The sequence below is a fragment of the Bos indicus genome, chromosome 28 (assembly GCF_029378745.1).
Source record: "Bos indicus isolate NIAB-ARS_2022 breed Sahiwal x Tharparkar chromosome 28, NIAB-ARS_B.indTharparkar_mat_pri_1.0, whole genome shotgun sequence".
NCBI lineage: Eukaryota > Metazoa > Chordata > Mammalia > Artiodactyla > Bovidae > Bos > Bos indicus.
The window spans coordinates 27789349-27805643 of record NC_091787.1 but is presented as its reverse complement, the minus strand read 5'-3'; the positions used below and the strand labels follow the sequence as shown (position 1 = coordinate 27805643).

At 50.9% G+C, this 16295-nt stretch overlaps 1 protein-coding gene across 3 annotated transcripts in view; it reads right to left on the bottom strand.

Annotated features, from left to right (window-relative positions):
* Positions 1-16295, bottom strand: part of LOC109553682 (cadherin-23-like) — a 392820-nt gene that overhangs the window by 169045 nt on the left and 207480 nt on the right. For all 3 annotated transcript variants that reach the window (XM_070781989.1, XM_070781991.1, XM_070781990.1), the window contains one exon: positions 14761-14839. In XM_070781989.1, coding sequence (XP_070638090.1) covers positions 14761-14839 — 79 coding nt within the window. The remainder of the gene's footprint in view (positions 1-14760; positions 14840-16295) is intronic.

Sequence of the window (16295 nt, the reverse complement as noted above, 5' to 3'; positions counted from 1 at the left end):
CTCTGGCCTGCCAGAATCAGAAGAGAGAACATTTCCATTGTTTTAAGCCCCTGAGTCTCTGGTAATTTGTTGTTGAAGCCATAGGAGGCAAACTCAGATGCTGTAAGAAAGGAGAGAGGGTGCAAGCTCTGCCCCAATTCCTCATCCCTGGAGGTCCGACTCTGAGGAAGGTTTGCCCCGGATTCCTATAGGAACCCCACAGCTTCACCGAGGCCCCTTTCCCTGAGCTTCCGAGTGTTCTCAAATTCTTGGGGCCATAGGTGCCCTGAAAGGAACAACCAAACACTCCTTAGTTTGACCCTTGAAATCACCTTCCTCTTCTGCAGCCTAGTGGCCTTGTATGTTGCCCCTCAGACATCTCATGAAGAGTCCTTCCTCAAAGATTTTGCTCCAGTTGGTCTCTCCTGCTTGGGATGCCCTCCTCCCTACCTAACTCACCCATCCTTCAGTCCCAGTAATAGCTTCTCCCCCATCTCTAAGGTGATATCATTTACAGGATCCTATCCAATAGAGGGCTGGTATCTCCGAAGTTCTTACCCGGTGTTGGACACTGTTTGGAACACTTGACATGCGTAGATACAACTGTCAGATCCTGCAGCAGCTCCACCATCCCTCCCACAGTACAGACAAGGAAAGGCTCAGGACAAGTTACTCCAGTGTTAGGACTGCCCAATCCAGTCATCTGGACGTCCAACTATTTCCATATCTGCATGTCACACCTATTATTATTATTTGCCTCTTTTCTTTCATTTGATTCAGTTTCTCCTTTAAAAAATCATTCTAATAGAGTCTATTTAAGAATATTATCAATGGAGAACCAGTTCATTGGCCATAAATAGTGATTATAAAATAGATAAAATTAGCCTATGTGGTGAGATTTTAGTTACATGAGCTTGGCACCTGAAGGCTCTAGCCTGCTTTCTGTTTGTTAAATAGAGAGATGAGCTAAATGGTGAAGAGGTGTTCAAGATGTGAGTACCCAACTGGACTTTCTCCTGGACAGGGCTGACAGAAATAGAAAATAGAAAAGAGAATTGAGAAGGGAATAGCCGTCTCACTGTGTGATTCAGTGTTATTTCACGCCCCACCCGTGCGGCACTTAAAATCATCTCTCTGGGGAATCAGCTGGGGTGAAGCTGCTGCCCTCACCCCATCCCCCTGACCCCTGACACACTCAGCCTCCTCTGATCTCCCAGAGGACTTACTGATGGCATGAGTCCCTCAGCAAATGCTGTATGGGTAGACAACCAACTTTTCATATGCCTACTCCCCAGCAAGTCCTTAAGCTTCTCACAGAATGGTTTTCCACTTCCAATTTCCATTCTAGTTCCTGTCTCCCCAAGACCACCAAGAAGGGAGGCTGGCTCATCAGGACCTCCTCACTAAGCATCTGCTGAGTTGTGAAGAGCTGACTCTCCTGTCCCCACAAACTTCTAAAGGACCCACAGCATCCCAGGACCGCAACTCCTCCTTTCCAAAGTGTTCCTTAAGTCCAAACTAAATCATTCTCAGACATTTAAGACTCCCCCTGTCATTAAGGAGCTTCCCAGGTGGTGGAGGATAAAGAATCCACCTGCTAATGCATAAGACATAAGAGACGCAAGTTGGATCGCTGGAGGAGGAAATGGCAACCCACTCCAGTATTCTTGCCTGGAGAATCCCATGGACAGAGGAGCCTGGTGGGCTATAGTCTATGGGGTCACAAAGAGTACACACGCACACACTGTCATTAAGAAGAAAAATCAGTCACTGGCTCCTTTAAAATAACCCTTGCTATGCTGGACATTGTGGTAAAGTGCCCTTCAGCCTCTGCTTTCACTGATTCAAAAGCGTTTCACTGATATGGTCCTTCAGGATGGTGCTTCTACCTGCACTGGCAGCAGGAGGGTGTGGGAGGGGCAGTGAGCTGGAAAACAGAGGCAGCCTGATTCCACCCCACGGGCCCCCACAAAAGAAAGGCCTTCTGAAGGTGCTGGAATGGAGTACAGCCCAGCAGAAGGAAAATGTGAGCAATAAATCCCTTCTGTGTCAGAATGTTTGTTCAGTTCAATCAATGTCTGAAAATATCTGCCCTGAAATCTCTGTTTCCAGGATATTGGTCAAATATTTGAATGGGGCAGCCAGTTAATTGACTCAGGAGGAGCACTTGACACAGGGGCAGAGGGAGGGCTGTGGGGGCACAGGAAGACAGCCGAGCCCACAGGCAGATCCAGTGGCCCCCAGCCTCTGGCAGCACCGCCAGGTGTTCAGGGCAGGGGGAGGGGAGGCCAGCGGCCCTGGAGAAGTGCCAGTTCTAGAGCTAATGTGCTCTTCCCTCCTGCCAGCCATGTGACTCTGGGCAGCTGGGCCTCAGTTTCTTGATCTGCAAAATGGGCTGACAATGACAGTACCTACCTCATGGGGTTAGTTGGGAGAATTTAAAGAGTTGATGCAGGAGAAGCATTTAGATCTAGTTCTAAGCATCCACAAAAGTGTTCGTTACTATTCCTAGGCTATCGTGACCCCTTACTCCAGCACTGAAAGCTCTCCCATGTGAATCCCTTGCTGTAAGAGGGTGTTAGGGCTGATGGGGAGGTCCCCTGAATGTGTGGTCACACCCTGCCTTGTGACTGGTGACTTCACCTTCCTTGTGGTCTCTCCAAATCATCCCTCAAGTACTGCCCTTCTCAAGATCCAGCACCTTCCTGACCTCCTGGAGCATCCGTCATACATGCCACGCTTCAGGCTCCTGTGACGCATTACCTGTGCAGTCAGGTCCTCTCTGAGGCTGACACTGGACCTGTCTGGTGAACCTGTGGGTGGGCCTGCATCTGCTGACATGTGGGCTTAAAAGAGAGATCCCTTCCTTTCCTTCCTCCCATATTTTAAATTTGCATTAAAACATGGGTTCTGTAGGAGAGATAGGGGTGGGGAGGGTGGCACGGTGTCCTCGTGGTCTGTCTGGGCCCCATCCAGAGAATAGCTGAAGGCCGAGTGGGAGAAGCTGTTTAAATGGTGGGGGAGGAGATGGAGCATAAAGGGGCCCAGCAGGGATGCTGAGGGGCCCAAGCCCAAGTACAGCTGCAGGGGGGCGACGAGCAGCCTGTGTCCACCCACGAGCCACTTTGGCTGCAAGGTCATGGGGTGTCTGGGGGATGCTGGGCCATTTCAGCGGCTAGGGAGGGTGCTGACAGCAGCGGCCCAGGTGACTTACTGACTTGGCTTTGTGCAAGGGACACCCACAAGGGATCAGGGGCAAAAGAACAGGTCAGTTGGATAGCATATGCCTTCCTTCCTGCCCATAGGGGCCCTGCAATGCTTGGGGATTTGCTAAGAACTATAGTCTTTGATTTTTGCAGGCAGAGAGGAGGAGCAAGAGCCAGTGACATTTACTTTTCTAGAATCTCCATTACCACCTATGTGCTGAGGAATCCTAGTATCTTTTTGTGTATGCATTCGTCATCAATCAGATGATAATGTTTTGATAAACTCTATTAATATTCCCATTGTACAGATGAGGAGACTGAGGCACGGACAGAAGTAACCTGCTCAAGGTCAGCTGAGACCTGAACCAGGCTGGCTGTGAGACTGTGACTAAGATTTCTCCCTCTCTTTCTCCAGAGTGCCTGGCCCATAGCAGGCACACAATAAATACTGATGACATGGAGATGCTGACAGGAACATAGGTGCAGATGTTAACATTTTTGTTCCCCCAGGAAATCATGAATCAGAGCCCTACAGGGACGGGAGGTGGCTGATGGGCTGAGCCAGTAGAACTCCATCTGCTTTGTTCACCCTCTCTGCAGGGCACCCCAGGCTGTCTCCCTCTTTTGGAACCCACCCCATCACTGAGCCTAGAAAGGGGAGGGTACAGCCGTGTGAGGCTGTGGGTGACTTCGGGCTTAATATCTTTGTAACCATATTGCAAAGGGGCATGCCTAAGATGGCGCCTTACACTTAATCTTTCTCTTATTGCTTTTTCTCTTGTATGATTTAACCTTGCACCAGGTATCAAGCTAGATAAATAAAAACTTTTATTTCAGATTAGCCCCGGCTGGGGGCTGCCTTGAAAGCGGAGCAGTCATCCAGGGAGTGAGATGAAAAAGGGAGCGGGGAATGTGAGCTGCTGAGAGGGGCTCATTGTATCTTCCCAAAGATATTTGAGACCTTTTTTGAGGAGGGAGGGATGAGATCTCCTGCCAAGCCCACAGCCTGGGGAGGCTGAGACGGGCGGCTGACATCCCCCTAGTCCAGCCTTCCTGACCCCCTCTTCCTGAGTGGCTCTTCACCCCAGTTACCTTCTCACACTAGTATTTCCTGCTCAGTGCTTAATATGGCCAGGAGACACTGCCTTTGCTGATATTTAGTTACGTCTTCCCCACTAGAATGTGAGCTCTGTGGACTCAGTGACAGCAACTTCCCTTCACAATTGGTCCCCAGGGTCTGGCATGGAGCCTGGCACACAGTAGGAACTCAATTAATATTGGCTGGTTAACCGAATGAATGAATCCTGGGGTTCTAGTTCGGTACATAGACCGGGGGTTGACATGAATCATTTGGTTTCCCAGGCAGAATAGTAAAAGATGGTAAAAAGGATGTGGGTTTTGGAAGCAAGAAAAGCTGGGTTTGAATCCTGTGCCCCCAACTTATGTGCTGTGTGGGCCTAAGTGTTTCATGAGCTCTGTGGGTCTAGTTTCCTTACCTGTAAAATGCTCTGGCCGGCTGCGTTCTGGGGTGAGAGTGAGGGTGAGGATGACAGAGAGTATCTGTAGCCCAGAGCAAACCCTCTCTCACATGTGTAGAGAGAGAGAGATGCACAAGATGTTAGAGCAGCATGGTTTGCAACAGCAAAAATCAGTGCACACACCATTCAACAAGAAAATGGATTACCTGTAATATTTTCACATGATGTAATACAGAGTAATAAAAATGAACAAATAATGACACCCCACCCAGAAAAATGTAGATGGATCTTGTATGTAACATAGAAGAGAAAACACAAGTCCAGGAGACTACGTGTAACATACTATTAAAATAAGGTTCAAAGACAACTGAAATATGCACGTGTGACAAAACATTTTTTGAAACCAAAGAAACAAAAAAGAAAAAAAAAAAACCAACGCAAGGTGCAAAGAGATGGCTGTGGGATGGGGAGTCAGGATGGACTGGATGGGAACACAGGGAGATGTGTGGGATGAGTAACGGTCTGGCTCTTGGGTTGGTTGGTGGGTTCACAGGTGTCCACAAAATTATTAAAAACTAATAATGAAACTAAAGAGGGCCATACAAGGACCAGTGCTGACTCTGAGCCAAAGATGATGTCTAAATCAGTTCTGTGCACTTGAAGTGTGCCAAGATAAGAAAGAAAGAGAAAGCGAAACAAATGCTGGCTAATTTCACAATCCTCCAAGGACCTCAGTGCAATAAAAAGCAGTTACTTAGAGATGAGGAAAAACTAGAAACGAGTCAATTTTTTTAATAAGACAAATGCCTGTTGACATCAGACTAGAACTTCTCTCCAAAGCAATCTCTAGGCATGAACTAGAAGGAGCCCTAGCCCCTGAAAGTAGCCTTCAGCCATGACTGGTCTGCCAGATCCCAGGCCTGGAGAGAACTGCTTCTTGAGCTGAGCAAGGGCCACCCCTGCCCAGCTGTGGAGGTGGAAGCCAGGTGCTGCTTGGACCCGAGTGGGAGGTCCTGGGTAAGCTCCCACAGTACACGGGTCCCATAGGAGGCTCTAGAGTGTCTTGAGCAAGAGTCAGAGACTTCTGCCCATGAGGAGGGTAAGGGAAAGAGGAGAGGCAGAAAGGGAGCGTCTCAGACCATGGCGGTGAAACCTCTTCAAAACCCACTGGCCAATTCGATTCATGAGAAGGATGCCAGAGGCAAGGTACAGCTACTGACAAAGAGCGCGCAGGGCCTCAGGAAAGGCTCAAAGACAGGGCACAGAAGACTGTGGGGAGTGGAAGTGAAGAAGCAGTGTAATCCCGAAGAGAGCAGGGAAAACGAACAGGGAGAATGAAGTGACGGCTCCCCCGAGGTTTACCAGGAGGAATTCAGTGTTAGTGTGACCTCTTGTTGTTGGTTTGGTATGGTGGTGGGAGAGCACTGTGAATAATATTTTTTAATTAAAATTTTTAAAAGTCAGAGGAACTGCCCCTTAAATACTGTTGAAAGAAGAGAGCCACAGGATGCAAACTGGATAAACCTTGGGTGGCATATTCATTCCGGCTCTCTGCTACTGCTGCTAAGTCACTTCAGTCGTGTCTGACTCTGTGCGACCCCATAGACGGCAGCCCACCAGGCTCCCCCGTCCCTGGGATTCTCCAGGCAAGAACACTGGAGTGGGTTGCCATTTCCTTCTCCAATGCATGAAAGTGAAAAGTGAAAGTGAAGTCACTCAGTCGTGTCTGACACTCAGCGACTCCATGGACTGCTGCCCTCCAGGCTCCTCCGTCCATGGGATTTTCCAGGCAAGAGTACTGGAGTGGGGTGCCATTGCCTTCTCCATTCCAGCTCTCTAGAGAATGCCTATCAACTACCAGCGGCTGATGGAGGCTCGGAGGCCCACTCAGGCTCAGTGGGAAAGTGTGCTAGGATCAATTAGTGATCTCTGCCTTGACACGGGATACGGGTGCTCTGGTATATGTGCTGACATGTGTCTAACATGGCAGTCACAGGTGTAAGCAGATCAGCTTTCCTTATGAATATGCCCCCTTCTGCCTAGGTCACTACAGAGACCCTAGATACCGAGACTTAGAGCTTAGATGCTTCTTTGTCTCCCTCTTTGCCTTCACTGTCCATTCTCACTATATTGCCTTGATGAATCTCCTCCTTTACATCTCCACAACAAACCCTAGTCCTCCCCTAGTTTGGTGCAGCAGCCTGTTAGAAGACCATCCTCATTCCAGTGCTTCCCATTCTGACTGTCCAGACCTTCCATGAGATAAATCTTCTGATGACCCTCTCACCCCCAGACATGCTCAAGAACCCACATCTTTTGCCTTGTATGCCCTCCTCCACCTGGCCCCAGCACTTGTCTCCCATCAGCCCCGACTCCTCCCTGGCTCCCTCTTGGCTCCAGCTGTTCCCCACTGTGCCTGGCCAGATGCCCTGAGGTTTCTGGGGCTTTCAGGTGCCCGATATGTACTCCAAGCCAGGGGCTTTGATGTGCAATTCTGATTTCCAAAGCAGATCTGCTTTTCATAAGTTTTTACTTCTTGGGGGGAGAAAAATGCCAAGCAGCTTAATCACAAGGGCTTTGAAGTGATTCAAATGATGGTCTTCTGTGATAGCTGTCCCCTACCAGGCCATGGCCAGGGGCCCGATTTAGTTATTGGCATATGTGGAGGTGTATGTACTGGCATATGTGGATTTGTGCAAATTTGACTGCTTATTCTCTGTCTCTACACACACACACACACACACACACACACACACACACAGCTTTCCTTTCAGTGTTCAATGTGTTTTCAAGGAACTGCCTCACTTGGTAACATTAAAAGTAAAATTCAGCAAGTGATGAGTGAAGACTTTGTCTTTCACTAACATACCTGGGCAGGTCCCCCAGCATGACCCAGTGGTAAGGCCACTGCCTTTTAAGCTGGGACTGAGGGGTTTCAACCTTGATACTGCACACCTATTCTTCATTCGAGGCCATTGTTTCTCAACCCTTTATTTTCATTATCACACGCCCCTCCAACCTCCCTAGCCATTTAAGACATTTTTTTCTAACTGCTCCCCTAACCTGCATGAAATTTTAATATCACAAATATAGCATATGTATATCTGTGCTTTATACATATAAGGGGTAAGGTATTTTTTTACCTCTCAGAACAAATCTTTGCCCCCTTGGGGACGATACTGACCTGTTGATGACACGTTTTCTTCAAGACCAGAGCTTCTCAAAGGGTGGTCCCCAGGCCATCAGAACAGTATCATGCAGGCCCCACCCTCTAGAGTTTCTGATTCAGGTTTAGGGTAGGGTACACAATTTTTCATTTCTAATAATACCCAGGTGGAGACATCTGGAGACATTACTTTGAGAACAGCTGCTGTCACGCAAATTCTGGCTATATTCTAGAGCCCAAGAGACCTGGGTTCAAATCCCTATTCTTCCGCCTGGTGGCTGTGACCCTTGGTCAATATATAAAAGTCCCCGAGCCTTGCCGTACATGCCAACAAAGTGCAGTAATACTGTCTCCTTCATACACTATTGTGAGGGATTAAATGGCCAGTGGCTCACACACAGCAGGCACCTAACAAATGGGGTATATGGCAGAATTGTAGGAGACCCAGAGAAGCAGGACTCAGACAAGAAAGCGGATGATGGGAGATGGTAGGCTTCTTCAGCCTGAAAGTGGAGTCTGGGCCGAGGCGGGGGCTGTAATGCAGGTTGGAGTGGGAAGCACTAGCTTGGGCTCCTTCACCAAATCATCATACCCCAGGGTGGCGGGGGGCCCTTCGGGTGCTGGGGAAGGGTCTGTTTAGCGGCAGTTATGGGAAGGAGAGAGTCAAACGACAGAACTCAGCAGTCCAGTACTTCTGGAAAATCAAAATGCTTCTAAAGTGGAGGAAAGGATTCAGACAGTGTTGGAATCACCTGGAGGACCTCATAAATAGTCTCCTGGGCCCCATCCCCGAGTCTGACTCTAGTTCTGGGGTGGCCTGAGAATTCACATGTCTAACAGGTCCCCAGGTGACGCTGCGGCTGCTGGTCCGAGGCCCCACCTTGAGGACCACTGCTTCACAGCCTCTCCTGGATGGGCTTCCTGTGACGAGCGCTTAAGGAGAGAAGAGTCTGGGAACTTGTGGGAAGGTGATAGCAGGACAAAATGCCAGGCCTTAGAGCCCTTGGGACTGAGAGGAGCCTCCAATCTAAGTCCCCTGACCACCCAGGCGGCCTGCTCGTTGACACATATGAGTGGTCGCAGCTGGTAAGATGGGCTCCTGACAGCATGGTGTGCGCTCGTCCCCACTGCATCCTGACCAGTGGTAGGCAGGAGGCACATGTGAGGCCTGCTGTGTGCTGACCTATGGTGGACAGGCACCAAATGCCACTTGCTTTATATAATGGTCTCATTTCCGTGTCACAACTCTGTGAGAAAGACACCATCACCTTCAGATTAAAGATGGGGGAACTGATGCTTCAAGAGTTTTAGTGACTCCCTCCAGGTCACTTAACTGGGAAGAGAGGATGCCTCTCTGGAACAAATAGTGGTTGAAAATTAAATAATTTCTCTGCCTGAGGGGACTCTAAAGGCATCTCAGGCCATGGTCCAGTCCTGGGCTCCTCCTGGTGCCTACAACAACTGCCCTGCCAGCCACCTCCTGACAGCATGACCTCCTCATCGTCCTTGGCTATGTCTCTGTGCCCCCTCTGTGATGTCCACCACTTGGGGACACTAGGGCAGCCTCCCTGCTGATCTGCTTGCTCCCACCTGCCCTGCCCCCAACCCACTGTGAGCTTTGTACAACACACCCCTGACCGTGTCCCTCCCCTGCCGAACTGGTGGCCCACTGCCCCGAGGACCAGGGCCTCGTGTTCTCCTGGGCAGAGCATTCCACACCCTGCGTGTCAGCCTCGTCTCCCCTCTGTGGCCTCCCTCACGCGCTATGCTCAGCCACGCGCATGACTGCAGCTCCGTGATCGGGTACATTCTCTCTGCTCTGGGATCTTGGTATGTGCTGCTCCTCTGCCTACGACAGACCCTCCCTCTACCCTTCCCAGCTGCTCATCTGTCAGGGCTGGCTTAGAAGATCTCTCCTTGGTGAGCCTCCCCTCCTGGTGATGGCTGGGAGGTACCCCCTCCCACGGATTCTTGCTCACTTCCTATGATGGATATTTTTGAATATATACAAGAGTAGAAAGAACAGTCTAGTGACCCCCCTGGGAGCCACTGCTCTACATCAACAATGATCAGCACAGCCCATGCCTGTCTCCACAGCATTCCACCAGGGCGCTGCAGCCCATCCCCCAGACTGCCTGCAGGTTCCTGCGGCTGAGATGGCGACTCGGGCCTTACCAGCTCTCAGGACTTTAGAACAGAGAAGACCCTCAGTCCACTGTAGGTGGATATTAAAGTCCCTGTGTGTTGAGCACTGACTACACATTTAGGTGCTCCGCTAAGTGCAAACATGCCATAGCATCCCTGTGAGACCTGGGTTATAACTACCTCCACTTCAGAGTGGAAAACTGATGCCCGGAAGGTTACACACGCAGTGGAAGGCAAGCTAAGGCGGTCTACCCCTGGAATAGAGCTGCCCATAGAAACAGAATGCAAGCCACACCTGCTATTTGAAATTCTCTAGTAGCCACATTAAAAGAAAAAATAGGTAAAATTACTTTTAATAATGTTATCTTTAACCCAGTATATTGAATATACCATTTCAACATGTCATCTGTATAAGGCATTATTGAGATATTCTACAATCTATTTTTCGTACTACATCTTCAAAACCCTGTGTGTTTACAGCACATCTCAAATCAGACCAGCTACATTTCAAGAGCTCTGTACATTTCAAGGCAACCGTACTGACTAGCTCAGCTAGCGGTCACCACCCTGAACATGGCCCTAAAGCCTGCACGCTCAACCACTTAAGTCTCTATACTTAAATGAATGAAGGAAGAAATGAGTAAGAGTCCCAAGAACCCCTGGTCCTGAACTTTCTTCAACAATTCATAATGTTTAATATTTTATGGTCCTTTAGGGTCTCTCTGGCATCGTCTTATCTGCCATGGGAGTTGTCATCTCTGTTCCACAGATGAGGAGATGGGGCTAAGACGGCCAAATGCCTTGCTTGAACACCCTGCTGCAGGGGCACTGCTGGGCCTCAAACTGACAGTTCTGGACTCCTAGTCCTGTGCTCTGCTGGGCACGGGGGCAGCCACCCCTTGAAGCAGGACTATGTCCATCTGGCAGGGGAGGGTGTCTGCTCAGACCACAGGTGAGGCTGACCACTGGGGACAGGAGCCCGCAGAGCTCTGGAGGTCAGACGCTGGAGGAAGTGATGCCCTTGGTGAGTGGCAGGGCAGGCGCAGGCTGAGGGAGCATGGGGCCCGTGCCAGAGCCTCTGTGGGAAACGGCCTTGTCGTTCTTCGGTCGTAGTTTGGCCACAAGAGGCTGAGAACAAATTGACGGCAATGGAGCCATAACTTACCTCTGAAGGCCTCTTTGTTCTTGGCAAAACAGAGGGGTCATTAGTAATGGGGAAAGCACTGGTGTGTGGACATAAATCCCCCCAGCTGCAGGGCTGATAAACAGTCTGGAGGGGACAGGGCCTCAGGGAGCTGGGCAGGTTAACCGTGTGCCATGCGTCACTGTGGGCTCGGGCCTGCGTCTGAGACAGACCACCTGCCCAGGCTCCTAAGGTGCCCAGAGACTGGGTAGCCCACGGTGCCCTCAGGACTTGCACCTGGCTCTGGGAGCCCCTGAGGCCCTCAGTCCTTTCTTTCAAATGCAAATGATTCCAGAGCACCTGAGCTAGAGCAGGCTCCCAACAGGCACTCAGGGTCAGTGTGGGGCAGTCAGTGTGAAGGGACACTGGCAGGGCATCCCTTCTTCCATTTCGAGCCAAACAGGCACTGGCCAAGCCACCCAGACCTTAACACCACTGGAGAGGAGGGCACGAGAGGCCAAACCCTCAGCAGACAACGTTCTTTGCAGTACTGTCTACACTGACTAGCTGAGGGAAGTAGAAGAGTCAAGTCTTAGCCTCTGCCCACTGCTCCCCTGGGCAGTGTGCCCTGTTGCCTGCCTGACTGCCTGCCTAGACTTGGGCTGAGGCTGGCTCGCAGGGGTCCATGCCAGCCCAGGCCTGGGGAGAAGGGCAGGGAGGGAAACCAGGTGCTCAAGATAGGAAGGAAGAAAGAGGACTGCCCTTTCCTCAAACTGTCTGAAAAGGATCTGGGGTTGCTGGTGACAAATACCCATTACAGTGAGGACCGTCATGGCCACCCTGTGAACATGGTCCAAGTGCTATCCCACCAAGGATGGCAGACAGCTGACCCAGTGCGGTCCCCTCCATTTCCACACCCACTGCAGTCTCTGCCAATTGAAGACCGCGCTGAACCTGTTTGACTTCCTGGTCCCCTTTAGGCAGCCATTACCAGTCAATCAAAGCTGGCAGGTAAGAGAAAACCCGTTTGTCATCCTTTCTAAAAGCCGTCAAGGCACATCTGTTCTGGGAATCCTATAAAGCTATGCTAAGTGCTTGAGGTTTTCCAGAAACTTCTGCCTCTGCACCCACCTTCGCAGGCATCCCCTACCTCTACTTCCACATCCTGGGTTTCCCTTCTTATCCTGTTTTTTGCACTTAGAAATTTCACAGGATGCTGCCATTTCATGCAATGCTGCTGCAGGCAATTGTCCCAGACTCTAAGCTCCAGAGCACCATCCTCCTGCTCCAGGGGAAAGGGGTGGCTGGGGCCATCTCTGTTATAGAGGGCCTGAGGTTCTGGGGCTGGTGGCTTGGCACCCAGCGCAGACTGGAAATAGACCAATGCCTTGGAGGATGGCCATCTGGTATCAGAGAGGAATTTCTAGCTGTCCATGATCTCAGGTCAGGTCCTGACTCTCTACTCCCCACTCCTGTCTGGGAGTATGTCTAGAACTAACCCAGAGATAATGAGAAAAGGAGACAATCCCCTACCCAGCCAGGTGCCCCCTTCTTGCTGGAGCTTATACTAGGTCCCCAACTCCATCCGCCTTGGGGCTCACTGGTGTTCACTCAGATCTCCAGCACAAGCCCCGTGTTACTGGGGGGCACTTGTTTCGCTTCCCAATTTGACAAACTCATGAAGGAGACCAGCACCAGCATGGGCCTCCCTTCTCTGCCCACCAGGAGCGAGTCCACTAATTCCCAAGAGGACGCTGCCTTCCTATAGAATGGCTTCCTCCCTAGGACCTCCTTTCCCATATCCTGGCCTGAGGACAAGCTGCTTCTGGGGCTCAAGGAGAAAGGACCTTTCCTGGGCTGCACCCTAGTCCTATAGAATGAGAACCTTCATGGATGCCAAGGACTCTGCGTTTTTGGTAGGAGCTCCCAGGTGATTCTTGGGCAAAATGGAATTTGAAAACCCATTCCCTTAGAGTAACATACATTAATTCATGTATCCATCCATCCATTCATTCACTCTACAAGTACAGATTGGACTTTACTCTTGTGGAGCCCTGTGCTGGGCATGAGAATGGGGAGGAAGAGGGGTGGGGGAAGCAGAGACCCAAACCCACTCTGCTGTTGCTGCCGCTCACCACATGAGCTGGTCTGACATTCACCCTGGGTCTCAGGGTCCTGTGGGCTTAGAAGCACAGTTAACAGTTGTGCTAGAAGCTGCAGGTCACAGAGAGCCCACAGTTCCCCTGATTTCCTGCATTCCCAAGGATGTGGCTGGTCTCCCTCCCACCACCTAACCCTCAGCACCCTGAAGGTATTATTAGACGGCCCTGGTGGCTCAGGTGGTAAAGAATCTGCCTGCAAGGCAGGAGACCTGGGTTTGATCCCTGGGTCAGGAAGATCCCCTGGAGAAGGGAATGGCTACCCACTCCAGCATTCGTGCCTAGAGAATCCCATGGACAGAGGAGCCTGGGGGGTGACAGTCCATGGGGTCACAAAGAGTCAGACACAACTGAGCAACTAAGCATGCACACATGCACATTATCAGTTAACACTTACAAAGTGTCAACACCTTACATACATTTATTATGGTCTTTACATATAATAAGCCTTCTGATTTTTGAACCACCTGAGGCAGGTATTCTTACTGCTCCCATATTATGGATGAGAAACTGAGGTATGGAGATCCACCCCTAGACAGTATGCTCAAGAGACTCCATCCATGTTCTTGATCACCGCGCATTGGTGTCTTGAGCTTTAGGGAGAAAACGCCCCTACACGCCAAGTCTACTCTCTTGGCAGTGTGGTAGGGGGAGCAATGGGGGGGACACTGGCCTAGCAGCCTGCCACCCTTTTGGCCTTCAGACAGCGCCCCCACCCCCGCAGATGCACCAGGCTCGCATTTCACTCACCAGCAGGCTGGGCAGGGAGGCCAGGGTGGGGTGGGAGAACAGGGACAGATTTGATCCAGCCTGTGAACGAGTGAGCAGTTTCTCCTGCACCTCTCATCAGCCCCCTTGCTCCAAAGCCACCCAGACCCAAGACGGCCAAGGAGCTGCTGCTTTGTTAGTCTCTAGGCGGGGATGTGGAGTCAGGAGTCCCACCAAGCAAAACTTTCTCTGCACTCAGTCACTGCTCTGCTCAACCAAGAGCCTAGGCGGGAAAGGAGGGCTTACGTGACTCCCTGCAACATTCCAGATAAACGTGACTGTCTGATGGTCAGAAATGTGAAGAGAGCATGAAATCAGCCACAGTTGCAGCTGAATTAGTTCTAAAATGATGTAAAAACTGCCATCTTTTCACCAAGTAAGTAATGACAAACAAAGAAAAATGCAGTGTACTGAAGCAGGTTAGACAAGAATCACCAGTAACCTGGGCTCAGAGCCCTAACGTGCGCAGACAGCGGAGACCTCGGAGAACAATGCACACTCCTGTCCCCACCATCACCCGAGCGCCCCACACACCCGAGCTTCTGTCTCGAACTCCTCTTCTCCTCCCTGGCTCCTCCCTCCTTCATCTAGGCAGCTCCTTCCTGAGTCCTTTGGCCTGGGTTGTCCCTGGGGACGGGTGCCCTCATGCCACTGTCCCACACACCCACAGAGCCTGACACTCCTAGAGTGGCTCTTCTTGAGTAGGGGTGGGGCACTAGGGCACCCCAGGCCTTACCTGAGACGATAGTGTAGCCGATTCCCCGGGGACGTCCTTTATCCTGGTCAATGGCAGTGATAATTCGCACTGTCGTGCCCTGGGTGGGAAAGAGAAAGGACTTGAGTTTGGTAGGCCAGGCCCCAGGGTGCTGTTCTTCTTGTAGCTGTCCTGACACCCACAGCTTCCCTCCCCCTGGGGACCTCAGATCAGTCTAGGAAGTAGGGGCCAAATACAGAGACCTTAGCTGCCCCTATCATTCCTGGGATACACACTGAGGCCCCAGGCAAACACCTCAGTGTCCGCTGGAGAGGCCCAACCTTGCTGAGGCGCTCACTCCCTCTTCCGTTCCCCATCTCCCTTCATTCGGATGAACTACCCATGGAAGAACTGACAGAGGAGCAACCAGCAGCAGGACAAGAGATCTGGTCTCTATCTTGAACTCATCAGGTTGCTGTGTGACCTCAGAAGTTTGCTGCACTCCTCTGGTCTCAGATTACCCCAATCTTAAAATGAATAACACAAAATCCCGGGACATTGTTTTCACTAGGACCTGAGTAAAGAAGAACATCAAGGATGAATTATTCTGTGAATGAAAGCATCATAAATCCTGAAAGTGGGTATCTCTAGGGATGACCGTGACAACTGTGGTGGCCACCACGGTCCTCTGAACCATGCCCCATCCAGCATTGCAACCAGCAGCTCCTACCTCCCATGGCTCCATCCTCCACCCCATTCATTCTCCCTACAGCACCTGGGGAGAAGCTCCCAGGGTTGGCATACCCACGATGGGATTCAGGGGCCCCTGATTTTGAGGAGCACACAATCTGTAGTAAGGGGTCAAGGACATATGGACAGACACTGCTATACAGATACGGGGTTTCTTGGAGGCATAAATGTACCCCAAAGTATAGAAGTCCACCAGGAGGAAAGAGTTGTACAAACGGCGACATTTAGGATGGGTCACGAGGAGTGGGGTTTCCCTGGTAGCTCAGCTGGTAAAGAATCCGCCTGTGATGCAGGAGACCCCCAGTTCGATTCCTGGGTCAGGAGGAACCCCTGGAGAAGAGATAGGCTACCTACTCCAGTATTCCTGGGCTTCCCTGATGGCTCAGACAGTAAAGTATCCACCTGCAATGCAGGAGACCTGGGTTCAATCCCTGGGTTGGGAAAATCCCCTGAAGGAGGGCATGGCAACCCACTCCAGTATTCTTCCGGGAGAAGCCCCATGGACAGAGGAGCCTGGCGGTCTGTAGTCCATGGGGTCACAAAGAGTTGGACACAACTGAGCGATTAAGCACACACGCAAGCATGAAGTGAGTAGCTTGCCAGAGAGAGAAAACAAAAAGGAACGTGCTTCAGGCAAAAGACACAGCCCTGCAGGGATGTGGAGGTATAAGACTCTCTAGGAAGAGATGCTGGCATATAATGGACACATTCAAATACCAATGGGCTTCCCACATGGTGCTAGTGGTATAGAAGCCACCTGCCAACGCAGGAGACATAAGAGACACGGGTTTGATCCCTGGGTAGAGAAGATCCTCTGGAGGAGGGCA